Raw genomic sequence first — 27,984 nt, forward strand, 5'->3', positions numbered from 1 at the left:
GTTAAATATAATGGGAGTGACTGATGTAACTATCAATGAACTGATATGTATGAATATTTTTACTATAGTATTTGCATACCTGTGAACACCAATTCAGAAACTGTGTTATCCATAGCAGGTCTGAGTAGTAGTCATTCCTAAGTAACCAAAGAGATATCACCTGCAAAATAATTACTGGTGCTTCTCTGCTTTCAGGTTTGGTGTCTGTCACATCCACCAACTCTGTCAATCCTGACACCATCTTTGCCAACAATGAGATGAGCCTCAGAGACATTGAAATCTATGGCTTTGACTATGATTACACTCTCGCATTCTACTCCAAGCACCTCCATACGCTCATCTTCAACCTAGCACGTGACACCCTTATCACACAGCACAGGGTATGTACAGTGTCTGTACCCTTTAATCCTGGAACATGTAGCATAAAGACAGTCATTTGTGTCAGCGTTGTAACTGGGCAGAACAGTGCAAATAAAGCAAGCAACAGCCAGACATGTAGCACAGAGAGCGGTTGAACATTTCGTAGTCATAGAAGAATCATCAGAGGACTATTCACCAAACATTCTGTGATTTTTATGTGTATATGTATATATATGTATGTATGTATACTCAACAAAAATATAAATGCAGCACTTTTGGTTTTGCTCCCATTTTGTATGAGATGAACTCAAAGATCTAAAACTTTTTCCACATACACAATATCATCATTTCCCTCAAATATTGTTCACAAACCAGTCTAAATCTGTGATAGTGAGCACTTCTCCTTTGCTGAGATAATCCATCCCACCTCACAGGTGTGCCTTATCAAGATGCTGATTAGATTAGTGCACAGGTGTGCCTTAGTCTGCCCACAATAAAAGGCCGCTCTGAATGGTGCAGTTTTATCACACAGCACAATGCCACAGATGTCGCAATATTTGAGGGAGCGTGCAATTGGCATGCTGACAGCAGGAATGTCAACCAGAGCTGTTGCTCGTGTATTGAATGTTAAAGGCGTTTCAGAGAATTTGGCAGTACATCCAACCAGCCTCACAACCACAGATCACGTGTAACCACACCAGCCCAGGACCTCCACATCCAGCATGTTCACCTCCAAGATCGTCTGAGACCAGCCACTCTGACAGCTGCTGAAACAATCAGTTTGCTTAACCAAAGAATTTCTGCACAAACTGTCAGAAACCGTCTCAGGGAAGCTCATCTGCATGCTCGTCGTCCTCATCGGGGTCTCGACCTGACTCCAGTTCGTCGTCGTAACCGACTTGAGTGGGCAAATACTCACATTCGCTGGCGTTTGGCACGTTGGAGAGGTGTTCTCTTCACAGATGAATCCCGGTTCACACTGTCCAGGGCAGATGGCAGACAGTGTGTGTGGCATCGTGTGGGTGAGCGGTTTTCTGATGTCAATGTTGTGGATCGAGTGGCCCATGGTGGCGGTGGGGTTATGGTATGGGCAGGCGTCTGTTATGGACGAAGAACACAGGTGCATTTTATTGATGGCATTTTGAATGCACAGAGATACCGTGACGAGATCGTGAGGCCCATTGTTGTGCCATACATCCAAGAACATCACCTCATGTTGCAGCAGGATAATGCACGGCCCCATGTTGCAAGGATCTGTACACAATTCTTGGAAGCTGAAAATGTCCCAGTTCTTGCATGGCCGGCATACTCACCGGACATGTCACCCATTGAGCATGTTTGGGATGCTCTGGACCGGCGTATACAACAGCGTGTACCAGTTCCTGCCAATATCCAGCAACTTCGCACAGCCATTGAAGAGGAGTGGACCAACATTCCACAGGCCACAATTGACAACCTGATCAACTCTATGTGAAGGAGATGTGTTGCACTGCATGAGGTCACACCAGATACTGACTGGTGATATTGTGTATGTGGAAAAAGTTTAAGATCTTTGAGTTCATCTCATACAAAATGGGAGCAAAACCAAAAGTGTTGCGTTTATATTTTTGTTGTGTGTGTGTGTATGTATGTATGTATGTATGTGTGTGTGTGTGTATATATATATATATATATATATATATATATATATATATATATATATATATATATATATATATATATATATATATATATATGTATGTATATATATATATGTATGTATATATATATATGTATGTATATATATATATGTATGTATATATATATATGTATGTATATATATATATGTATGTATATATATATGTATGTATATATATATGTATGTATATATATATATGTATGTATATATATATATGTATGTATATATATATATGTATATATATATATATATATGTATGTATATATATATATGTATGTATATATATATATATATATATATATGTATGTATATATATGTATGTATATATATATGTATATATATATATATGTATGTATATATATGTATGTATATATATATATATGTATGTATATATATGTGTGTGTATACATTTTCTTCCGCTTTATCCGGAGTCGGGTCGCGGGGGCAGCAGCTCAAGCAAAGCCGTCCAGACCTCCCGAGAGATATAATCCTTCCAGCGTGTCCAGGGTCTTCCCCGGGGCCTCCTCCCAGTGGGACATGCCCAGAACACCTCTCCAGCGAGGCGTCCAGGGGGCATCCGGAAAAAGATGCCCGAGCCACCTCAACTGACTCCTTTCGACGTGGAGTTCCTCACCTTATCTCTAAGGGAGCGCCCAGCCACCCTGCGGAGGAAACTCATCTCGGCCGCTTGTACCCACGATCTCGTTCTTTCGGTCATGAGCCAAATCTCATGACCATAGGTGAGGATCGGAACATAGATCGATCGGTAAATCGAGAGCTTTGCCCCCCTACTCAGCTCTCTCTTCACCACGACGGTCCGATACAGCGACCGCATCACTGCAGACGCTGCACCGATCCATCTATTGATCTCACGCTCCATCTGTCCCTCACTCGTGAACAAGACCCCGAGATACTGAAGAGGGCAAAACACCTTTTTCCGGGCGAGAACCATGGCCTCGGATTTGGAGGTGCTGATTTTCATCTCGGACGCCTCACACTCGGCTGCAAACCGCCCCAGTGCACGCTGACGGTCCTGATTTGACGAAGCCAACAGAACCACATCGTCCGCAAACAGCAGTGACGAGATTCTGTGGTTCCCAGACCAGACCCCCTCTACACCCTGGCTGCGCCTAGAAATTCTGTCCATAAAAATAATGAACAGAAGCAGTGACAAAGGGCAGCCCTGGCGGAGGCCAACGTGCACTGGAAACAGGTTTCACTTACTACCGGCAACGCGAACCAAGCTCCTGCTGCGGTCGTACAGGGACCGGATAGCCCTTAGCAAAGGACCCCGTACTCCCGGAGCACTCCCCACAGGGTGCCCCGAGGGACACGGTCGAATGCCTTCTCCAGATCCACAAAACACATGTGGACTGGTTGGGCGAACTCCCATGAACCCTCGAGCACCTGCTGGAGCGTGTAGAGCTGGTCCAGTGTGCTGCGACCAGGACGAAAACCACACTGCTCCTCCTGAATCCCAGGTTCGACCATCGGTCGAATTCTCCTCTCCAGTACTCTGGAATAGACCTTACCGGGGAGACTGAGGAGTGTGATCCCCCTATAGTTGGAACAACGTATATATATATACGTATATATATATATATATATATATATATATATATACGTATATATATATATATATATATACGTATATATATATATATATATATATATATACGTATATATATATACGTATATATATATATATATATATATATATACGTATATATATATATATATATATATATACGTATATATATATATATATATATATATATATATATATACGTATATATATGTATATATATATATATACGTATATATATATGTATATATATATATATACGTATATATATATGTATATACGTATATATATATGTATATACGTATATATATATGTATATACGTATATATATATGTATATATATATATATATATATATATATATATATACACTCAACAAAAATATAAATGCAACACTTTTGGTTTTGCTCCCATTTTGTATGAGATGAACTCAAAGATCTTAAACTTTTTCCACATACACAATATCACCATTTCCCTCAAATATTGTTCACAAACCAGTCTAAATCTGTGATAGTGAGCACTTCTCCTTTGCTGAGATAATCCATCCCACCTCACAGGTGTGCCATATTAAGATGCTGATTAGACACCATGATTAGTGCACAGGTGTGCCTTAGACTGTCCACAATAAAAGGCCACTCTGAAAGGTGCAGTTTTGTTTTATTGGGGGGGGATACCAGTCAGTATCTAGTGTGACCACCATTTGCCTCATGCAGTGCAACATATCTCCTTCGCATTGAATTGATCAGGTTGTCAATTGTGGCCTGTGGAATGTTGGTCCACTCCTCTTCAGTGGCTGTGCGAAGTTGCTGGATATTGGCAGGAACTGGTACACGCTGACGTATACGCTGGTCCAGAGCATCCCAAACATGCTCAATGGGTGACATGTCCGGTGAGTATGCCGGCCATGCAAGAACTGGGACATTTTCAGCTTCCAAGAATTGTGTACAGATCCTTGCAACATGGGGCCGTGCATTATCCTGCTGCAACATGAGGTGATGTTCTTGGATGTATGGCACAACAATGGGCCTCAGGATGTCATCACAGTATCTCTGTGCATTCAAAATGCCATCAATAAAATGCACCTGTATTCTTCATCCATAACAGACGCCTGCCTATACCATAACCCCACCGCCACCATGGGTCACTCGAGCCACAACATTGACATCAGAAAACCGCTCACCCACACGACGCCACACATGCTGTCTGCCATCTGCCCTGAACAGTGTGAACCGGGATTCATCCGTGAAGTGAACACCTCTCCAACGGGCCAAACGCCAGTGAATGTGAGCATTTGCCCACTCAAGTCGGTTGCGACGACGAACTGGAGTCAGGTCGAGACCCCGATGAGGACGACGAGCATGCAGATGAGCTTCCCTGAGATGGTTTCCGACAGTTTGTGCAGAAATTCTTTGGTTATGCAAACCGATTGTTTCAGCAGCTGTCAGAGTGGCTGGTCTCAGACGATCTTGGAGGTGAACATGCTGGATGTGGAGGTCCTGGGCTGGTGTGGTTACACGTGGTCTGTGGTTGTGAGGCTGGTTGGATGTACTGCCAAATTCTCTGAAACACCTTTGGAGACGGCTTATGGTAGAGAAATGAACATTCAATACACGACCAACAGCTCTGGTTGACATTCCTGCTGTCAGCATGCCAATTGCACGCTCCCTCAAATCTTGTGCTGTGTGATAAAACTGCACCTTTCAGAGTGGCCTTTTATTGTGGGCAGTCTAAGGCATACCTGTGCACTAATCATGGTGTCTAATCAGCATCTTGATATGGCACACCTGTGAGGTGGGATGGATTATCTCAGCAAAGGAGAAGTGCTCACTATCACAGATTTAGACTGGTTTGTGAACAGTATTTGAGGGAAATGGTGATATTGTGTTTGTGGAAAAAGTTTTAGATCTTTGAGTTCATCTCATACAAAATGGGAGCAAAACCAAAAGTGTTGCGTTTATATTTTTGTTGAGTGTATTACTAATCCTACTCCTTCCTCCCACCCTAACCATAACCCCCCCCCCATCTTCACTTTTAATTTCATGTAGCCATCACGGAATAAATTAGAATGAATTTTTTTTGTCACAATATCACGAACCAATAGATTAATGTATATTTCGTGCTGCTGAATCACGACTTGCCGTCTCAAGTCTTGCGTTTATATTTTTGAGTATATATATATATATATATATATATATGTGTGTGTGTGTGTATGTAACTGCATAACACTGATTCATAACATCATCCATTTTGTTATCTCCACAATTTACACATTTCTTTTATTCCAACATTTGTTGTTGTGCTAAATACTTTAAGATTCAATAGATCTATTTCCATGTTATTTCATCACTAAAAGGCTAATGAAAATGTCAATAATGAAATTTTCTTTTTGAATAGTATCCAGAAGGTTTGCGAAAGTATGAGTACCTTCCTGATTTTGCAGTAAGGGGACTTCACTATGATGTTCAGAAGGTGAGACTGAATTTTTTTTTTTATTTTCAAATGTGTATAATATGTACACTAAATCTGTCATGCTATCTTAGTGGATATTGGTTTTCATGAAAATATTAAATTATTTATAACAGGCACTACTGATGAAGATAGATGCTTTTCATTACATCCAGTTGGGAACTGTGTACAGGTAATATGATTGCAACATATTTATTTATTTAAATTTATATATTTTTTTAAATTAAAATTTAAAATTTAAATTACATTTAAATTATAATTTCCTTTATTTGTGTAGACTCTAGTGACATGACAACTTAGTGGTTAGTAAGTGAGTAAGTAAGTAATGTTTATTTATATAGCACTTTTCACAGACAAGAAAAGTCACAAGGTGCTTCACAAAAAGACACACACAGATAAAAATTCTGAGAATAAAATACAATGTACATCACAATAAAATAACATTAAGACACACACAGTGGTCATAAAACAGCTCTCTCACTAGTAAGGTTTGAATGCCTGGAGAAACAGATGGGTTTTAAATTTGCTTTTAAAAACATCGACATAGTCCAGCGAACAAAGAGACAAAGGGAGATCATTCCAGAGCCTCGGCGCAACGGCCTGGAAAAAGCGATCTCCTTGGGTATTAAAGTGGGTACGAGGGACCCTCAGAAGGTTCTGATCCATTGATCTCAGGCTCTGAGTGGGAGCGTAGGGACATACCAGGTCTCTAATGTAGGGGGGAAGCCTGGCCATACAAAGCTCTAAAAGTCAACACTAGGATCTTAAAATGGAAACACGACGACACTGGGAGCCATTGAAGAGACTTTAAAATAGGAGAAATATGAGTCCTTCTGTTTGAGCGAGACAGCAGCCTTGCTGCAGAATTTTGGACCTGCTGCAGACAGGACTGCTCCTTTTTGTTCAGAGTACCACTAAGCACTGTTGCCTCACAGCAAGAAGGTTGTGGGATCACTTCCCACCTGGTCTTTTGTGTGTGGAGTTTGCATGTTCTTCCCGTGTCTCCATGGGTTCCCTTCAGGTGCTCCGGCTTCCTCCCACATCCAAAGACATGCAGGTTAGGTGAATTGGAAACTTTAAATTGACCATAGGTGTGAGTGCAAGTGTGAATGGGTTTGTCTGTCTATATGCGGCCCTGTGATAGGCTGGCCTTCTGTCTGGGGTGTACCCCGTGTCACGCCCTATGACTACTGGGATAGGCTCCAGCACCTCCATTACCCTTAATTGGAGTACGCGGGTATGAAAAATGCATGAATTTTGTTTTTTTTAAGGTTTATTTTTTCATTCCTGTACATTATGGCAAGAAACCCACCTGTTGTCTATGAAAATTTATGTTTCCTCTGTAGGGGTCTTGAGCCTGTCCCTGATGAAGAGGTTATTGCCACATATGAAGGCTGTCACGTCCCTTTGGAGATCATGAGTGATTTCTATGGCAAGGTGATGATTGTTTTCACACCAAAAATATCAAAGTTAGGAAATAATGACCACAAAGTGTAATGGTGATCGTCTCTGTCCTACAGAGTTCCCATGGGCATACCATGAAACAGTTCATGGACATATTTTCCTTGCCTGAGATGACCCTCCTGTCCTGTGTCAATGACTTCTTCATGAGACACAACATTGACTATGAGCCAGTCCATCTTTACAAAGACGTGAAGGTGAACTATCCTGCTCTCCTCCTTTCTTCTTTTGGGTGCTATGTATATTTTGTGAAAATCATGTTCTGTGTGGTTGTTCAGCTGTGCAATGCTTGCAATAATCTGAGGAAGTGAAGTGATTTAGCTGCCCTGTCTTCATCCCTGTGAATGTAGCTTCCTTGGCCACTGAGCATAAATGCATGACAAAGAGCAACACATCTATGAATGCTATGTTTATGGTGAGTTCTTACGCTGGAGCTGTTCAATGCTGTATTAATTTTAGCTCTGAAACGCAGTTTCTAAATTTAGTTGCATAAGCCTGCCTCCAGCCATCTGTGTCTGTTCTCTGGTGGTTGTGTTACTTCACAGAGAGAGAAAAAAATTCTCCCTTCATCTGAGGGCTGCTGTCATGCCGATTCTGTCTACGCTGTGTGACTGTGTAGCACTTCTGATAGATCACCATCATTAAAAGCCGTCACACGTGCTCTGTTCCATGAACGCCTCTTATAGCTTCATGAATGGATGTTTTTCAAGGACATCCTCCCTAGTCTTTCCCATTTGCCAAGCCCAGTTTGTTAATTTATGATTATCCCTTGCCATTACTTTATCCCCCCCTTGACTTTACATGTCAAAACATTTTTGTACATTACAAAAATACTTTAAATTTGCCCTTCATTTTCTCAAGAGGAGCACACATATCACTTTACTGAGTCACTGGTTTAAAAGCACATATTATGCTTTTGAAAATATGGTAGAAACTTTATGGTCTACACCTAATCTTATATATAAAGTACCTAGAGTGTGTGCATGCACATGCAGGACAAATGAAGTCTGAACACCAAAGCTCAGTTTACAAGCTAACCTTCGTTTGAGTGTTTTTTGAAATCATATTTTTGGGGACTGACCAGTGGTTCTCATAATGGTTTTGCATTGGTGTGGCCATTTAAAAACTATGGTTCACTTCTTTACTCATTAATTGTGGATTAACTTCATCTAACATCTTCAAGCTACCAATTGATTTGGTCGCAGCCACGTCACTGCCAGTTTACGTCCGCGTCGGGCCCGTCACTGTTGTGAAACTCCGCGGCTGTCGGCGCATTTTACCATAGAGATACATTGTGTATGTGGGAGTGGTATTTGCGCTTGAATTCCAGATTTAAGTAATTATTTGTTTGAATTTCGTTATATTTCTGTTGTTGGGACCTTCAACTATTCAGAGGGTTTGGATAATATTACCCGGGAGTGATATAAGACCAAATTACCAGCAGCAGCACTGACATCTTGTCCGTACCAACACGAAGCTGGACAATGGGAAAAATGATCCCACACAATGGCCAGATGTTCAATGAATATGCTGATATTTATTCCTACCTCATAGACACACAGGTATTTTTGTATTTTATATCATTTATGTCACGTATTGCTGGTCTGCGCCAGGAGGGGCCAGCTGCTGATTATTTCCCCCAAAGTATCACATGATCGATGTGACACTTAATCCTCTTGGTGTTTCATGACAGATTTTAATGTTCTTTCTCGCTTTGTTGGTACAACCCACTGCCCCGCATTGCTGTGGCATTAAAAAACAGAACAGAAAAACGTCATCAATTTACATTGTCTGCTATGGATTGTTTACACACCACCTGGCACTGCTAAGACCTCACAGGCAGAGTTTCTGGATGTGCGACCGAGTCAATAGCTGCTACAATTGCATCTTACCAGTAACATCTTACCAGCACTCTTACCTAACAGGCTAATCTAGTTTTGGGTGTTTATTACATCATATTTTTGGTGTCTGAGTGGTGTTTCTCATTGCAGTTTGGATTTGGTGTGGCGTATAACCCACTTATTTCCTCAGTAATCATGATTTTAATGACCCAACATCATGAAGCAACTGATCGCTACTGCAAATGCTGATACTGTTAGCATCAAGGTTATATCACACAGTAATCTCACTCAACGCAAATACTGGTGCACACACATCTAAGATGGTCCGTTCAACGAAATAACCAGACAAGAAGCCTTATTATTACAGATATTTTTATTAAAGTGCTCCAAAAAAGCTGGGCTTTCACAGCAGTTGTAGCCAGTGAACATGATTATGAACATGATGATAATATCTGAAAAACAATAAATACATAAAAAAATCACTGGCTTACATGTATTTTGATTAAAGATGTTTTAATTTCTTCAACTTGTGTCAGCAGAATACTGAGCAACGGTATGTTTAAGATAATAACAATAATCACTGTTTTTCTACAAGAACGTGTCCAAGGTCTGTTTCCCAAGAATGGTCCCTGTGAATTTAAAGACCCTGGCACAGTACAGGTTAACTCGCGCATGCATAAGTCACGATATGGCTTTACTCACTGTTGATTTGTGGACCCCAAAAATTTAAACTACTGTATAATATACTGTATTTGTTTTTTTTTTTTTGGGGTCAATTTCATTAATTCGTGGACCCCAACTGGTACAAGTTAATGGGGCTCACCTGTAATAGGAATGGATTTATGCTAAGCACAGACGGATGGATGCAAAGTCTTTGTAATACCCCATGGTCATATTTTGGCATCAGGTAAAAATTGGATGGGGCAATTTTGGGCTACTAGTGAGGCAAGCAAAAAGATGTCATTTCAAACAGGTGATTCATCATGATTTGGTATAAAAGCATTATGCACAAAAGGCTGAGTCTTTGAGAAACAAAAATGGGCAGAGGCTCTCCAGTTTGCCAACGGATGCATGAAGAAAGTTATTGAAATGTTTAAAAACAGTGTTCCTCAAAGAAAGATTGGAAGAGGTTTGCATATTTCTCCCTCTACCTTATGTAATATTATCAAACGATTAAAAGACTCTGGAGGACTTTCAGTGCATAAAGGGCAAAGGTGTAAACCTAAGGTGAACACCTGTGATCTCTTATTCCTCAGATGGCACTGCATCAAGAGCTGTCATCGATCAATAACTGATATAGATTTAGAGCAACATATGTTGCCTTCAAGATGACATTTTTTTCCAGCGACGTTCATGCATTTTTCAACAAGATGGTGCAAAACCACATTCTATACACATTGCAAAGGGATAACTGCAGAAGCAAGTGGTGTGGATACTGGACTTGCCTGCCTGCAGTCCTGACCTGTCCCCAATATGACGACCCCATACTGTTGTACACCTTAAGGCCTTTGCAGGAAGAATGGGACAAAATAACATCCGATACTCTCCATCAAGTGGTATCCTCAATGCCAAAACTCCTTTTTAGTGTTGTGATAAGGAATGGAAACATTCATATTGTTTGCACTGAAATGAATGTCAAAATAAATGTAAGAAACACTCTCTTTTTTTAAATTGGCATTTTCTGTGTCCCAGGTTTTTTTTTTTTTTTATTTGGGCTTATACATGTATAAACAGAACAACTGCAGCTCCTGCCGCTGCATACAGGTACTCAAGTTATGACTCCCTTGGTGAGGTCTCTGTACTTTCTCTCTGCTTCACAGGAGGCCATTAGAGATGTTCATGTCAAGGGGAGTATGTACCGAGCAGTGGACGCAAATGTTGGTAATATACTCTTATGTATACTTTAATGGATACTTTTTTTAAGCTATTATAATGAGCAGTGAGATTCTGGACCCCCCTCCACAAGTGTTTCACACTTTGGGACACCGCAGTCCAACCATATGAGAGAGACACACACGCACACACCCCGCATATTTCTGCCCTGATGAATTGTTTGATCCAGTTACTTTCATGTAGTTTGGTAGACCTTAGTAAATACTGTCTCCTAGATATATGTTTACATATACACCTTGGCTCAAAATTTGATACCTAAATTTTCACATGCTATGCATTTTGCATTTTATCAAATAGGGTCCCAAATCACCATCATTTTATACAGCTATTTTCATAACCATCCCTAGTTGCAATTTAGTCTAGTCTCAATTTATAGCTCTAATTACATATTGTATTTTATGATGCCACAATCACATTATAACACAAGTATATTCTTAATGTTTTTAAATGAAAATATAGTTACAAATTTCAAGATGCACATAGAACCTTTATTATTAAACATACATAGCCTTACTCTTACACTCTGTCTTACTCTTTCATGATACCTTGCCCTTTATTGTTCCGTGCAAATGCAGTGTTGAAGATTGGCCAGCATATATCGGCATATTTAATTCTATCAAATGCTTCGAAACACTGAACCATGTCAACACAATTGCTTCATATTGTTTCAGTGGTTCGAAAAGCTTTGGTTTCTCCATCATTCGTAGTTGTGTTACCTCTCGTAGCCGGAAATGCTGCCCCACACACTCTACAGAGTTTGCTGCTGCTCGTCAGATGGCTTAAATCTGAACCAAGTCCAAATAATGGATGTAGCACCAGTCTTTTTCACCAGCTCCTCCATTTCACTTTCAGCCATGTTGTAGCTCCTGGCTCTAACTTCTCTGGGCTGTGAGTACATTGCGTCAACATTCTTTTTCTATGGCATTTAACGGCACCTGGCATCTTTGTTGTTACATTGCTGTCACCTTCAGTCTGTTAACATGCATTTCCACGATAGTGCAATCGAATTTAAAATCTCTATCATAGGCCACTTTTGTATTGTTTATGTTGCATTTCGTTTCTATCACCCATTACTGTTGTCTGCCTGAGTGGTTGCCATCTGGGATACAAGGCAGTTCTGTTGTGTCATGCATATGGCAAAGCACAGTACCAGTACATGCTCCTGCACTTGACTACATTAAAAATAACTTTTCTAAAGTAATTCAAAGCAGGGCCCATATAAAAAGAAAAGAAAAACAAGACATTAATAGATATGCTTGATATAGAGACTTTCAATAATTATATTAACACCATCACAAAGTATTGCTCAGAAACAAATAGCAGCTGTACTTAATTATGGGTTGCTACTGAATGATGCAGGTGACATCTCTTGATAATGAATAGAACCCAGGAGAGAGCCAGTTGCCAAGAGAATAAACTTCCTGTCATGATTGGAAGCAGGAGTGTCAAGGTTGTGTACAAAATACTCAATTCAAAATGAGCTACAGTCAAGGATCATCTGCGGGACATCAGTTGAACAGCAGAGGTGTATGGGAACAGACAGATGGTAAACTATAGAATTTGAGATGTCGAGAGTAAAAATGCAGGGAGCAACTGTACACGGAACAAGTTCATTAATTGGCAAGCAGAGTTCGTGAAACACAAGAAGATGGCGTAGGTCAGCATCATAAGATCAAACAATATAAATCATTAGGACACATGAAGGGGAAAAAACAAATTTGGTATAAAGGTCCACTAGAACCTCAAAACTGCAAGTTAGGAATTGTTTATAGGAGTTGGAGCCTCATAGATGCATGACACCCATCTTTGAGAAAGCACTCCATCACAATGATCTAAAGGCTGTTGACCAATGAGGAATTTACTGCTCTAAAATCAACATCTGTCTCACTTAGGAGTAGTTGAGTTGTGATGTTTGAATGAAAGTATCAAGTGTTTGGTGTGTGTGACAATTATTTGTCTCTCTCTCTTTGTTTTCTCATTTCAGAGAAATATATTTGCTACGGAGAGCAAAGCCACGCTGTGTTGAAGAAGCTGTCAGAACATGGCAAAAAGATGTTTCTCATTACAAACAGCCCCTTTGAGTTTGTGTAAGTTTGCTTTAGGTGTACATGTGAGGGGAAAAAACCTTTTGTTTGTTGTCAAGACTGATTAAACATTTATATGGAAGAAATAATGTATGTTTATAAAGTGTAGTTTATGATGGACATGGTGCTTGCATCAGTTTGCCTTAACTTGATGAGCTTTAAAATGTTTCTGTGTGGAGTCCTGTCCAGGGTAGTGCCATCAGTCTTTTTCATTCTCAGGGATCGAGGAATGAGTTACATCGTAGGGAAGGAATGGAGGGACCTGTTTGATGTTGTTATTGTTCAGGCTGACAAACCTGGCTTCTTCAATGACAAAAGGAAGTAAGTGTGTGTGCTAATGGTATCCATTTGTGTGCCACCATTCAAGCAGGGTATTGTAATCGCTGTGTATGTGTGTGAACAAAATAACTAAAAGCAAAAAACTAAAATAATAAAACAAAAACATTGAGACAGATTTTCACCAAACTTGTTGGGAATAATACTTGGTTTAGTGTCTCCAGATGATTAAGTTTATGAACAGATCAAGGTCAAGGAAGACGTAGCAAAAATAAATAAAATCACAATGTGTCTGCTGTCAGTGTGGCTAGAAAGTTGATCAGAATCTGGTATTGATCAGTAAAATATTTGTGATCATTTGGTATAAATGACTTGACATGTTGAAGTCACAAGGAAGTTGTAATATGAAGTATAGCATAAAATATCCCCCTTCCTTGACTGTATGGTCCCTCACTGCTCCCTGCATGTATTGCTAACATTAAGTATTTGCAATTCATAATACAAACTTTTATTATATGGCTGCAACATTACCCGCACTTTGATTGGCTGATTACCGGTCGTATAGTTTCCCATATCGGACCAGTTCAGTCTGCGACGCGTATTTTTATTACAAACCAGGAAGCTAAAAACACGATTAGAAAAATCAAGTCGGACATAAATGTACTCCATAAATATCTAAACGCACGGATTGGAAGTTTACCAGCTAACAACCGGACCACCTGTTAGCAACTTCTTCATAGAGGTGAAGAAAGCAGTCGAGCCCAGTACCGTCAGCAACATATTTTGGCGATACTGTAAGTTTGCATGTTTTATATATATATATATATATATATTCATTAATAAATGAATTATTAACCTTGTTTGCTTGGTCTGTGCGGAGATATCAGACCTTGGTGTTTTTTGCACGGACCTCGCTGGCGCTCGCTCTGTACTGACACTTCAGGCTGATATTTCCCTGTACAGACCTCACACTCGGTTAATAATCCTTTAATATCTCAGTGTGCAGAGTGCACAGGAAATGTATTACTCTCTGAAGCCTCTTTCTTGGTTCATTTTACCAGGAGCTTCACCCAAATAATGTTGGTTATGTCCCCAAACATCCCATGTCCACACTGGTGGCAGTGACCATGGTCTCATATTGGAGGTTCCAACTGGTGATCATAAAACTACCAACACGTGTTTGTAAATTGTTGGCCCAAGGTGTGTCACCAGAGGAACTTCAGGGCTACTTTATATAGCTTGTACAGGATTCTGGATCTCTGTTGGAGGCAGTGGCGGCTGGTGAAAAACAGTCTTGGTGGGGCTGCTGTGCCAATAGATTCCCTTGTCTTGTCCAGTACAGGCATTCAAGAGAACAGTCGGAAAATTACTACAATTCCACAATAATCATTACATGTCCTTCTCAAAATCAGCAGTTTTACAGATAAAGTTAACCATTTACAGCTATATCAGGCCCCCTTTGTACTTTGGAAGGGAACAGTATCAAATGCAATACAACACTCAAGTTCTTGAGCAAAGAACATTTCACTATTTGACACCAGTTACACACATAGTACACCAAACTGTACTGAACTGCCATTATCTTCAGACAAACAAATTCTGGGGTTCACAGTGACACCCCCTTAACAAAATAGAAAATATCACAATGTTCACACCACCTTCTGAGAGAGAGAGAATGTTTGTGTGTGTGTGTGAGAGAGAGTGTGTGAGAGGGAGAAAGAAAGTGTGTGAGTGTGTTTGTGAGTGAGTGAGTGAGAGAGAGAGAATTAAGGTAATATTTTGCATGAACATTACTGAGTGGAATGGAGGCAAACTAAAGAAGCTTGAAAAACTTAAATAACTTGACTAACTAATAACACCAAAACCTTTAAATTAAATTGGTTAAAATTAAGAGTGTAGAGGACAAAGCAAATTAAGTATACAAAACCACTTAATTAAATGCCTTGCTAAACTTGGGTTTGTCTGACTATAAATGCCTTGTGTGTACTGAGTGGCTGAGTTAGAATTTCTTTAAAAAACATGTAAATTGCTATTTTAGGGTTTTGTTTTGTTTTTAAACTGAGCAAATAATTTGTTTTAGAATGTGGAATACTCCAAAGAATATTTCACTTCTGTGAACTGATCCTCATAACGTGTAAAGTGAAATCAAAATACCAGCATGGCTGCAGCTTTGAACACTGTTACAAACAGCCCCGGCCTCCCCTATTACTGTTATAACTGATCTGCTGTCCCAATAAAGATCACAGCTTTGACCCCCTAAAACAAACAAAAAACATCACTCATTCGTTTTATCTTAAGTTTTCATCCTCATTTCCACACCAGGAGCAACATTCGGGAATAAATCTGAGCAGCTCGTCAGCTCACCTGAGCTGAAGAGGTGGATGCGCTCCTTTCCATCCGCGCAGATCAGCAGCCTCCATGACGTGTGCGCGCTGACAGTGTGAATGAAGCCTGACACGGTTTATAACGAGTCAAACGTCTCTCCTCCAACCGGGATGTGCAATTGTCATTAAACCACGAGAAAGATCTGATGTGCGCACCTCCATGCGCGTCCAAAAGACTCCCCCGAAACTTTGGTGTCATTGATTTTAATTCGTTTTTGTCCCGTTTTAAAACCTCGGAAGACATAACGAGCAGGAATCCCAGAGTTCTTCAACTTACTCCAGCAAAACACACGGAGACAAAATAAAAATAAATAAATATAACCCAAACGTCATCGTCGCTCTTCTTGACTGACTGACAGCAGCAGCTGCAGCGTCACGTATATCACTGACTGTAGCAATCTAACGTTCCCGCATTTTTGTAGCAAGGGCTAAAATTCCAGCGCCCCAAAGCCATTAATTTTGGCAATGTTGATTTGCCAAATATTTATTAATTTTCCCTAGCAACTACATGCAATTGGTTATTTCGCTGCACTTCAAGGGCGCTTTGAATGACCGCCCAAGACGAGGAATGATACGTTCTCTGCTCCTTTCGGTGGAAATGCACTGTTGAATGAGAGTTGAATGAGAGTTGGAGGAAGTGTTGTTTTAATCATTCATATTACATGTAGGCACATACAAGTACGTAAAACTGACATTGATAATACTTTTTAAATATATATATATTATGACGTTTCCCCTCCACATCTAGGAGGGCAGCGCCCGAGCGCCCCTTATGGGCCAGCCACCACTGGTTGGAGGGATGAATAGTGAAACAAAATATCTTGTTTTATGATGTTTGAGAGTGCTGTCTAACACACTGGTCTAAAAGCTCCCATCTGTGTTCAGTGGGGTTCACATTGTTTCAGTGTAAAGGTCACAGAATATTTCTTGCATCACTTTTATATTAACCAAGTCACCTCTGTGGTCTAGACCTTGTCATACTGAATGAAATCACTCATGTCAGCATCAAAATGCATCACCATAAGAGAAATTAGTCTTAGTAACTCTGTATTGATTTGCATTACCATAGAATGATCGGGCTGTCTGGTCTAATTTGCAGAATGTAAATTTACAACAGTTTGTCAGCGCAACATACTGTACTGTCATATGGTAGATGACATCTTCTGTTGTCTGTATCTGGTGCATGGGTGAATGGATCTTCCACATCAGGAGAAACACAAACTGTTTTCAACATCACTGCAATTATTTTGTCCCAGACCTTTCAGGCGAGTGACAGACAAAGGTGCCTTGCTGTGGGACCGAATTCACCAGTTGGAAAAAGGGCAGATTTACAAACAGGTTTTGTGCCAGTAAATTAGGCTGTTATGCCACTTTATAATTCATGACAGATTGTTATTGCCTACTCCTTGCGTACACTGTTAATTATATATCATGTCTGTGTTTATTCACATTAGGGAAACCTTTATGAGTTCCTGAGAGTCACTGGATGGAGAGGATCCAAAGTCTTGTACTTTGGCGATCACATCTACAGTGACTTGGCAGTAAGCAGAATTTATGCACATTCACAGAAAATGAATCATTATAAAAAAGGTGAAAACCACTGTAGTATAAAAGGTTATGAAGCAGCCATCCCTGAACTGAGGAATTTGCATTTAAGGATTATATGAAAAAATTGTTTCATGTAGTTGAATGGTTTATTTCAGTGACCTAAGTCTGGAGGTTCTTAAAGGATGTCTTCCACTGTGAGATACTGAGGAAACATCCTAATGAGTGTCACTGCCTCCAACCTAGTTAAAATCACTGTGCTTTATCAACCTTTCTATGTTTGAAACCCAGCAGCTTGTTAACAGCAGCTTCTCAGCTCAGGTAGCTAACAGTTCCACTATGTTGTGATTTCTTGCTAAATCTGCATTCAGTAAGCCATATACCACTCTGCAATACATCATTTCATTTCTCTATTCCCACTGTGAAATATGTCTAATCCCACTTATTCACTCATTTATTAATACATTCAGGACACGTTGCACCTCTTGCACATACCTTTATATAGCATAGACTGTATGCCACAAGAGTATTAGTCACATGTCCAGAAATGCATAATGAAGAGGAAGAAACATACATAAGTCGCACCAGTCTGTAAGTCTTTTTGAAATGTGGTGCTATTAGTTCATGCAGCAAAAATAAAAATTACTTTAATCAGCATATTATGTATTTATAATACAAACACCACATTAGTGAGCAGAAGCAAAGGGGTTAAATAATGTTAGTGTATAACAGAATAAACTGTTTCTTCTCACAGACAAACATGTCTGTTCAGGGGTAAGCATTCATTCATCCAGGACCTTCTTGCAACAGTGCTAACCACTAATCCACAGTGCATCCCAGAGCTAAACATGTTCAAGTTTACCTCACTCGGCACATTGGAATACTCCCCTGTCAAGCACATGCCTTTTTTTTTTTTTTTTTTTTTTTATGAAAGTTGGTTTAACCCCCACCCTAAAATAAATTAATTTTGTGACCCCAGCACATTGCTGGAATCAGCTAAGCCCTTTTCTGGTGGAAAATTGCTGAGAGTGTGCCCACAAACGCGTCATCCCAGTGGTTTCAGTGTTTTCAGTGAGAGGGAGCAAAGCCTGCATGTGGGATTTGTTTCTCTGGCAACAGCAAACAGCTAATGACTAGCTTACTATGTACATTGATTAAAAAGTACTCACCCTCAGCAAGAACCAAGTATCTGTCTAATCTGCTATCACGGATGAGGTTTATTTATTTAATTATTTATTTATTAAATCTCCACTGTGATAGATTTTGAGTGAAGCAAAAATAATCTCCCGGTTGCATGAAAAGGGTGGAGCATTTTTATGCGGGGCATATAGCATCCAGGTTGTCCGTCTGTCTGTCCATCCGTCCAGCCGCAATTCCTTCACCGCAATGTAGCTCGGCACCTATTGCTCACAAAAACTTCATATTTGAGGGGTACATGCCTTGGAGGAGTACTTCGCATGGGTTTGAAGGCCAGTGACCTTGACCTATTTTTGTAGGTCACCAATGGTCACAACTGTCATATCTTTCGCTGCAACGTAGCTCGGCACCTTTTGCTCACAGAAACTTCATATTTATGGCTTGGAGGAGTACTTCCCATGGGTTTGAAGGTCGGTGGCCTTGACCTACTTTTCAAGGTCACCAATGGCCACAACTGTCAAATCCTTTGCCTGAAATTTGTTCACTGCACTGTAGTTCGGCACCTATTGCTCACAAAAACTTCATATTTGAGGGTTACATGCCTTGGAGGAGTACTTCACATGGGTTCGAAGGCCGGTGACCTTGACCTACTTTTAAAAAATTACCAATAGTTGCATTTGTTTGAAGGCTACTGACTTTTTATGGTCACTGTTGGCCACATCCTCTAAATATGTCTCCAGTCTCCAATTTTTCCACTGTGTTTCCCACACATGAGGGTTCAACCAGATACCTACCCCACACATGTACATATTACTGCACTTTACATGGAAAATAGTACTGCGCATGGGGCATTTTGTGATGAATGTCTCTAGTTTTTTTATTTTTTTTCTAGAGGTGGCTGCTTGCTCCGCTCTCATTGAGACCAATTGTAAAAAAAAAAAGATGCTGGTGCACAGAAAAATATGCTGTATGAACCTGGGACCTAAAGCAGCAAACATTTTGTAAATCTCTAAAGTAAATACACACTTCACTGCAGGTCAGACTTTCTGTTGTTTGATAGTTAACAAGACAGACATGAACTCCTAAAATGTTGAACAATCATGGTATACATATAGTAGTTTAAAAAGGAGACTTCTAGTTCTCTGTTTTGTTTCAGGATCTGACATTGAAACACGGCTGGAGGACAGGTGCTATCATCCCAGAGCTGAGGAAGGAGATCAAGATTATGAATACTGAGCCGTATGTGCACATGATGACCTGGTTACAGGCACTGACTGGACTTATTGAACATATGCAGGTCAGGACACAATATGAGACAATGGTGTCACTTTTAAATGTGCCATTTTCTCATATTCTGTCAGATATTTGTGACTAATATCTGGCCAGTGCTCCCAAACAGGTGCACAGAGATCCGGGTTCTCAAACTGTCGTGCAGGAGTGGTTCAGAGAAAGAGAAGACATGAGGTAGATGACATACGAATAGTTAATTTTACACGAAGTGTAATTCTCATTATATTTTGAACTTCAATATCATCATCCTGACCTCATTTTAATGCGAGTCTGATTTTTCTGGCAGATTACAGACTAAAGACATCTTCAATGCCCAGTTTGGGAGTCTCTTCCGGACCCATCACAACCCCACTTACTTCTCGCGCCGACTGTCTCGATTTGCTGACATTTACATGGCCTCCATAAGCTGTCTTCTCAACTACGACCTGCAGCACACCTTCTTCCCCCGCCGTACTCCTCTGCAGCACGAGCCCTCCTTCTGGCCTGAACATGGGCCCACTGGCGTAAGCATCTCTTCAAAGCTCCACAAAACTGAATCAGAGTCTGATTAGAGAGGGAGACAAAGTGGAGAGAGTTTGAAAATTAATGCTAAACCAGGCAAATTCTTGCAACATGATTAAATTGCCGACATACAAAACAATTACCCTTCTCCATTATATTATGAATTGAAACAAAGGTGTTCACTGTGAGTCCTAACCTTTTATTAAGATTATCTTTTCAGTGGAACAGTTTTGCTAATGTGTGAACTGAAATACATTCAAGGAGTCATTTCAGAATAGTCACATGTCAAAACTGAAATTTAAGCCCAAACCGCAGCTCTCTGGGTTCAGTGGTTATTGAGAACTAAGCAGTCGCTACATTTCATTCTTTTCAGTCATTACTATGGCAATACTTCATTTTCTGATGAAGTGTTCCATCCATCCATTGTCTGAACCCTCTTATTAAATGGAGGTTGGTGGTTGAAACGTGGGCAGCAATTTGGGTCTTTTTATTTTCTACTGAGGCACCTGTTTGCTGGATCATGCCCACAGAAATGTGCCACATGACAAAAATATTGTCATTGGGATTCCCTCACAATGCAAGTGATACTCCTTTCTGAGTTTCTCTCAGTAATTGTTCATTTGACAAAAACTCATTCCAGTGGTACCTAGGGGTCCCCCATATTGAGTATAGTTAGGTCTGAGACCATGCACTTGTGCTTTGCATTGATGCATCCACCACACCACAGAACCGCATTAGGTCTGGGATGTCAACCACACAGACAGACAACCAGTGCGCTATAGTAATCTTTGGGTTGTAGGAGGGTGCAGGTAGGGGCAGATGGAGCTGTCTACTAGCTGTAGTCCAGTCCCCACCATCGGTTCTGCCATGCGTGCATTGTACTGATCACATGGTCAAAATGCTTCAACATATTTACACTCGTGGACTAACCAAAAAGTCCCCAGGTTTATATATGGGTGGCCCTGCAAGTGGAAGCCCTCCTGTCTGCTCTGGCAGTGGCTTCAACCTTAGGTGACACAGTGGTTTTTGGAGGGGTTACTTTCCTTTTTGCCTCTGTGTGAGGTCTCAGATGGGGCATTGGCTGCCCTCATTGCGGGATTCAGGACCCTGTCTGTTACCAAGGCCAGGTCTGTGTCCTGTAATGTCTCCTCACAACACTGGGCTGGTCTTGCATGTGGGGTGCTTAGGTGCGGTTCTCTGTGTTGGTATTGGTCTGGGTTCCCTGGAGCAGCCATTCTCAAATTTAAGAACACTGTGGCCCACTTTGAAATCTGAAAATCCCACTCCAGACCTTTTATCCTAATTTTAATTGGCACATGAGACATGAGAATTATTTCTCTGAATTATATTGTTAAATTTAAATATTGTGTTAATTTAAATCCCATGTCTTTATTTTATTACTTTGGATTGGATTATAAAAGTTTTAATTTTGTGGAATAAATTTAGATTTTATGACAGCACTGAAAATTAATATGTATTTATTTATGAAGATTAACACAAAATTGAAATCCTACATCTTTTTTCTTGAACTTCTGAATGCATTTTAGAAATGTTTTGTTTTGGGATAAATTTAGACTTTATTACAAAACTGAAAAATCTAAATTTTTTTTTTTTTCAATGGTATCTTATGGCCCAATTGCAGCACCTGCACCATGGCCCAGACTTTGAGACTCATTACCACGGGGTCACTCCTCGCTTCCTGGTGGTGCAGGGTGCTGGTCCTGGGGTCACCTGTCCTCTTGCAGTATATAATGCGTCTTCCTCTGTGGTGGCTGAGCACTCCTGTAGTGCTCAACATGGATGTCATCTGCTACCATGAGGCCCAGCCCATGTTTTGGGGACAGTGCAGCAGTGATCCACTTCTCACTCCTCCTCATTGACTTTTATCACACATCTCTTCATATCTATTAAAGATGTACTGTATCTTTTACACAATACAAGCACATAATCAATCAATCAATCAATTTTATTTATATAGCGCCAAATCATAACAAACAGTTGCCCCAAGGCGCTTTATATTGTAAGGCAAGGCCATACAATAATTACGTAAAAACCCCAACGGTCAAAACGACCCCCTGTGAGCAAGCACTTGGCGACAGTGGGAAGGAAAAACTCCCTTTTAACAGGAAGAAACCTCCAGCAGAACCAGGCTCAGGGAGGGGCAGTCTTCTGCTGGGACTGGTTGGGGCTGAGGGAGAGAACCAGGAAAAAGACATGCTGTGGAGGGGAGCAGAGATCAATCCCTAATGATTAAATGCAGAGTGGTGCATACAGAGCAAAAGGAGAAAGAAACACTCAGTGCATCATGGGAACCCCCCAGCAGTCTAAGTCTATAGCAGCATAACTAAGGGATGGTTCAGGGTCACCTGATCCAGCCCTAACTATAAGCTTTAGCAAAAAGGAAAGTTTTAAGCCTAATCTTAAAAGTAGAGAGGGTGTCTGTCTCCCTGATCTGAATTGGGAGCTGGTTCCACAGGAGAGGAGCCTGAAAGCTGAAGGCTCTGCCTCCCATTCTACTCTTATAAACCCTAGGAACTACAAGTAAGCCTGCAGTCTGAGAGTGAAGTGCTCTATTGGGGTGATATGGTACTATGAGGTCCCTAAGATAAGATGGGACCTGATTATTCAAAACCTTATAAGTAAGAAGAAGAATTTTAAATTCTGTTCTAGAATTAACAGGAAGCCAATGAAGAGAGGCCAATATGGGTGAGATATGCTCTCTACTTCTAGTCCCCGTTAGTACTCTAGCTGCAGCATTTTGAATTAATTGAAGGCTTTTCAGGGAACTTTTAGGACAACCTGATAATAATGAATTACAATAGTCCAGCCTAGAGGAAATAAATGCATGAATTAGTTTTTCAGCATCACTCTTGAGACAAGACCTTTCTAATTTTAGAGATATTGCGCAAATGCAAAAAAGCAGACCTACATATTTGTTTAATATGCGCATTGAATGACATATCCTGATCAAAAATGACTCCAAGATTTCTCACAGTATTACTAGAGGTCAGGGTAATGCCATCCAGAGTAAGGCTCTGGTTAGACACCATGTTTCTAAGATTTGTGGGCCCAAGTACAATAACTTCAGTTTTATCTGAGTTTAAAAGCAGGAAATTAGAGGTCATCCATGTCTTTATGTCTGTAAGACAATCCTGCAGTTTAGCTAATTGGTGTGTATCCTCTGGCTTCATGGATAGATAAAGCTGGGTATCATCTGCGTAACAATGAAAATTTAAGCAATGCCGTCTAATAATACTGCCTAAGGGAAGCATGTATAAAGTGAATAAAATTGGTCCTAGCACAGAACCTTGTGGAACTCCATAATTAACCTTAGTCTGTGAAGAAGATTCCCCATTTACATGAACAAATTGTAATCTATTAGATAAATATGAATCAAACCACCGCAGCGCAGTGCCTTTAATACCTATGGCATGCTCTAATCTCTGTAATAAAATTTTATGGTCAACAGTATCAAAAGCAGCACTGAGGTCTAACAGAACAAGCACAGAGATGAGTCCACTGTCTGAGGCTATAAGATGATCATTTGTAACCTTCACTAATGCTGTTTCTGTACTATGATGAATTCTAAAACCTGACTGAAACTCTTCAAATAGACCATTCCTCTGCAGATGATCAGTTAGCTGTTTTACAACTACCCTTTCAAGAATTTTTGAGAGAAAAGGAAGGTTGGAGATTGGCCTATAATTAGCTATGATAGCTGGGTCAAGTGATGGCTTTTTAAGTAATGGTTTAATTACTGCCACCTTAAAAGCCTGTGGTACATAGCCAACTAATAAAGATAGATTGATCATATTTAAGATCGAAGCATTAAATAATGGTAGGGCTTCCTTGAGCAGCCTGGTAGGAATGGGGTCTAATAGACATGTTGATGGTTTGGATGAAGTAACTCATGAAAATAACTCAGACAGAACAATCGGAGAGAAAGAGTCTAACCAAATACCGGCATCACTGAAAGCAGCCAAAGATAACGATACGTCTTTGGTATGGTTATGAGTAATTTTTTCTCTAATAGTTAAAATTTTATTAGCAAAGAAAGTCATGAAGTCATTACTTGTTAAAGTTAAAGGAATACTCAGCTCAATAGAGCTCTGACTCTTTGTCAGCCTGGCTACAGTGCTGAAAAGTAACCTGGGGTTGTTCTTATTTTCTTCAATTAGTGATGAGTAGTAAGATGTCCTAGCTTTACAGAGGGCTTTTTTATAGAGCAACAGACTCTTTTTCCAGGCTAAGTGAAGATCTTCTAAATTAGTGAGACGCCATTTCCTCTCCAACTTACAGGTTATCTGCTTTAAGCTGCGAGTTTGTGAGTTATACCACAGAGTCAGGCACTTCTGATTTAAAGCTCTCTTTTTCAGAGGAGCTACAGCATCCAAAGTTGCCGTCTCTCCTAACAAGACCAGGTTTTCCCCAGAAGCTTTGCCAATTATCTATGAAGCCCACCTCATTTTTTGGACACCACTCAGACAGCCAGCAATTCAAGGAGAACATGCGGCTAAACATGTCACTCCCGGTCCGATTGGGGAGGGGCCCAGAGAAAACTACACAGTCCGACATTGTTTTTGCAAAGTTACACACCGATTCAATGTTAATTTTAGTAACCTCCGATTGGCGTAACCGGGTGTCATTACTGCCGACGTGAATTACAATCTTACCAAATTTACACTTAGCCTTAGCCAGCAGTTTCAAATTTCCTTCAATGTCGCCTGCTCTGGCCCCCGGAAGACAATTGACTATGGTTGCTGGTGTCGCTTACTTCACATTTCTCAAAACAGAGTCGCCAATAACCAGAGTTTGATCCTCGGTGGGTGTGTCGTCGAGTGGGGAAAAACGGTTAGAAATGTGAACGGGTTGGCGGTGTACACGGGGCTTCTGTTTAGGACTACGCTTCGTCCTCACAGTCACCCAGTCGGCCTGCTTTCCCGGCTGCTCGGGATCTGCCAGAGGGAAACTAACGGCGGCTAAGCTACCTTGGTCTGCACCGACTACAGGGGCCTGGCTAGCTGTAGAATTCTCCACGGTGCGGAGCCGAGTCTCCAATTCGCCCAGCCTGGCCTCCAAAGCTACGAATAAGCTACACTTATTACAAGTACCATTACTGCTAAAGGAGGCCGAGGAATAACTAAACATTTCACACCCAGAGCAGAAAAGTGCAGGAGAGACAGGAGAAGCCGCCATGCTAAACCGGCTAAGAGCTAGTAGCTGCGCTAAGCTAGCGGATTCCTAAAAACACACAAAGTGAATAATGTGTAATAATTTAGAGGTGATTCAGCAGAGGGAGTGCTTTAGTTAAGGCACGTGAAGATTACACTGTGAAACAAATCGTTATCTAGTTAACTAGATCAATCTAACTGCGCAGATTAAACAGCTAACAGATACAGCAAAACACCGCTGTGCTCCGGAACAGGAAGTGATACAATACCGCAGTGAGAGCCAACCACCAGTAGAGGCAAGCAATGAGGTCAAACTATGAGGTCCATAAACACACAAGTCCACAGGTGTGTGTGATTTCTCACTGTAATTGACTATGCTGGTATTTTCATTTCAAAAATTGACCATTTAAATTTTTTTTAAACCCTTTCCCCGGTGATAAGATCCTTGTTCGCACTATATATTTTAAATTTCCATGAGTTTTTGTGGATGACAAATAATGGAATGCAGATTCAAATTAAGTTTATACTGTATGTCATGATTTCTATCTCCCACCACAGACTGGAAAAGGGAGATGTAAAGAGTCCTGTTTGTACATCCGTCTGTTCATTTCAATCCAGTTTAATACTGAAGCACACTGAAGACAGTGGAAAGGGAAAAACTTCCTCTGTTTTTGTTTTTTTGTTTTGTTTTTTTCTTTGCTTATTTGAAGATACCTTAAGTTAGTCAAACTTAGCAGGTTGACCATCTGCTATAGGCCATATGAACAAATTAGAGGAAAGCACAATACAGAATTGTCAGAACATGGACAGATTGAAATGTTGGAGCTAAGCCACAGTATACAGTTATAAAAGACAACCATTAGGTAAAAATTAGAGTCCCAGTAAAATAGACTGCAATTAGTAAGTCGGTGAATGGGTTGATGCTAAACCAGCCACAGAAATAGGATTTTACCCATATCTGACTTCATATTCTGCTTGTGCTACCTGTCTCTGTCCTTGGTCAAGACACTTAATCTGTATTGTCTGTCGACCAAGCTGTAAAAAACGGGTATAGACCGTAGCCGTTGAAGTAACTGTGAGGCATTGTTGTAAAGTGCTTTGAGCATTTGCTAAATGGAAAAGTGCTATAGAAATCTTCTTCCACCCTTGATGCTTGTCCAACACATTCTCCCTTAAGTTGTCCCCATGTCCTGCAAGCATCGACCCATTCACACAATGTGGCATGAGTTCATCCCACCTTTATTTACATTCCCGAATTGTATCAGCATGAACACTCACCTGTGTGCTCCACAATTCATCCACAAGTGGTGACAGGTCAGTCCATCACCCTTCATTCTCCACCAGCACAGTCCACCACCCACTCAGAGCTACTCCAAGAATGAAGTCAGACTCCCAAGAGTCTGCTTTTTCCTTTAGTGTCATTCCACCTCACCACCTCCAGCCACATGGATGATCCATTCGCGCTCCTCGCCAGCAGTTTGCTGGATCTCATCCTGTCCTTGATTTACACAGCCATGATCCAGCACATCAGGAGGCAAGATCTCAGGCAGAGAATAAAAGAATTTAGTCACAACAAATAATCCTGTATAAGTTCACTTTAACATCAAAGTAACATCACATAATAACACACTTGCTGCTAAAAGTCCTATGCTGTGCTGACACGCCCCAAGAATTTGTCTTGGATGTGATTGAGTCCTTTCCACCATTGTTTACATTGTGTGGTCATAGAGAACAAGCTACAGTATAAACTATTGAACAGAAACAAATGAAACTCGCCTCGTTCCTGTGTTGCATATTATTCTGAAATTAATTTGAAGAACAATTTTGTGCATCTGACAACCAGACATAATTAGAAATCAATGGACATGTTCAGTGTTTACAAGAGAGTTTCAGGATAAATCCGCTTTTTCCATGCTATTACTGTGGTGTTACTTTTGTACAGCCAATATTTGTCAAGGATCAGACTATATATATATATAAAATAGACTTGAATGAATTTGTTCATCTCAGTCCAGATAGAAAAATAACACCATCAGTTTGTCAAACACACTATATCTGCCACCACATGAAATACTAGTCTGATCCTTAATTAATTTCATTATGAAGTTAAGTTAAAGATGGGAAATAATCAGGGCGGAAAGTAAGAGCTTCGTGCGCTCGCATCATAATAAAGATATTAATATTAAAGTCTGCTCTTAACCCACCTGTGGAGCTGCTTTTATGGAGCGCTTCTCTGTGGAAATATCAAATAAGATAAATAAAATTTTAACATGCCAGCCAGGGTGAAAGTAAAATTATTCAATAATTTCTGGG

General features: G+C 40.4%; 1 protein-coding gene and 1 long non-coding RNA gene across 2 annotated transcripts in view; one reads left to right on the top strand and one right to left on the bottom strand.

Annotated features, from left to right (window-relative positions):
* Positions 1 to 20,688, top strand: part of nt5dc3 (5'-nucleotidase domain containing 3) — a 33,559-nt gene extending 12,871 nt beyond the window's left edge. Inside the window, exons 2-14 of the mRNA XM_034176294.1 lie at positions 196 to 380; positions 6,017 to 6,091; positions 6,205 to 6,260; positions 7,435 to 7,525; positions 7,609 to 7,746; positions 11,211 to 11,271; positions 13,268 to 13,370; positions 13,587 to 13,688; positions 17,284 to 17,365; positions 17,482 to 17,568; positions 19,866 to 20,006; positions 20,109 to 20,173; positions 20,286 to 20,688. Coding sequence (XP_034032185.1) covers positions 196 to 380; positions 6,017 to 6,091; positions 6,205 to 6,260; positions 7,435 to 7,525; positions 7,609 to 7,746; positions 11,211 to 11,271; positions 13,268 to 13,370; positions 13,587 to 13,688; positions 17,284 to 17,365; positions 17,482 to 17,568; positions 19,866 to 20,006; positions 20,109 to 20,173; positions 20,286 to 20,550 — 1,451 coding nt within the window. The 3' untranslated portion in view covers positions 20,551 to 20,688. The remainder of the gene's footprint in view (positions 1 to 195; positions 381 to 6,016; positions 6,092 to 6,204; positions 6,261 to 7,434; positions 7,526 to 7,608; positions 7,747 to 11,210; positions 11,272 to 13,267; positions 13,371 to 13,586; positions 13,689 to 17,283; positions 17,366 to 17,481; positions 17,569 to 19,865; positions 20,007 to 20,108; positions 20,174 to 20,285) is intronic.
* On the bottom strand, positions 161 to 27,984 carry LOC117515648. Its single transcript, XR_004562202.1, has 4 exons — positions 26,164 to 27,984; positions 18,312 to 18,316; positions 8,225 to 8,235; positions 161 to 174 (listed from the first exon to the last, which is right to left on the bottom strand). It is a non-coding gene; the product is annotated as an uncharacterized LOC117515648 (long non-coding RNA).

The sequence above is a fragment of the Thalassophryne amazonica genome, chromosome 8 (assembly GCF_902500255.1).
Source record: "Thalassophryne amazonica chromosome 8, fThaAma1.1, whole genome shotgun sequence".
NCBI classification, from domain to species: Eukaryota; Metazoa; Chordata; class Actinopteri; order Batrachoidiformes; family Batrachoididae; genus Thalassophryne; species Thalassophryne amazonica.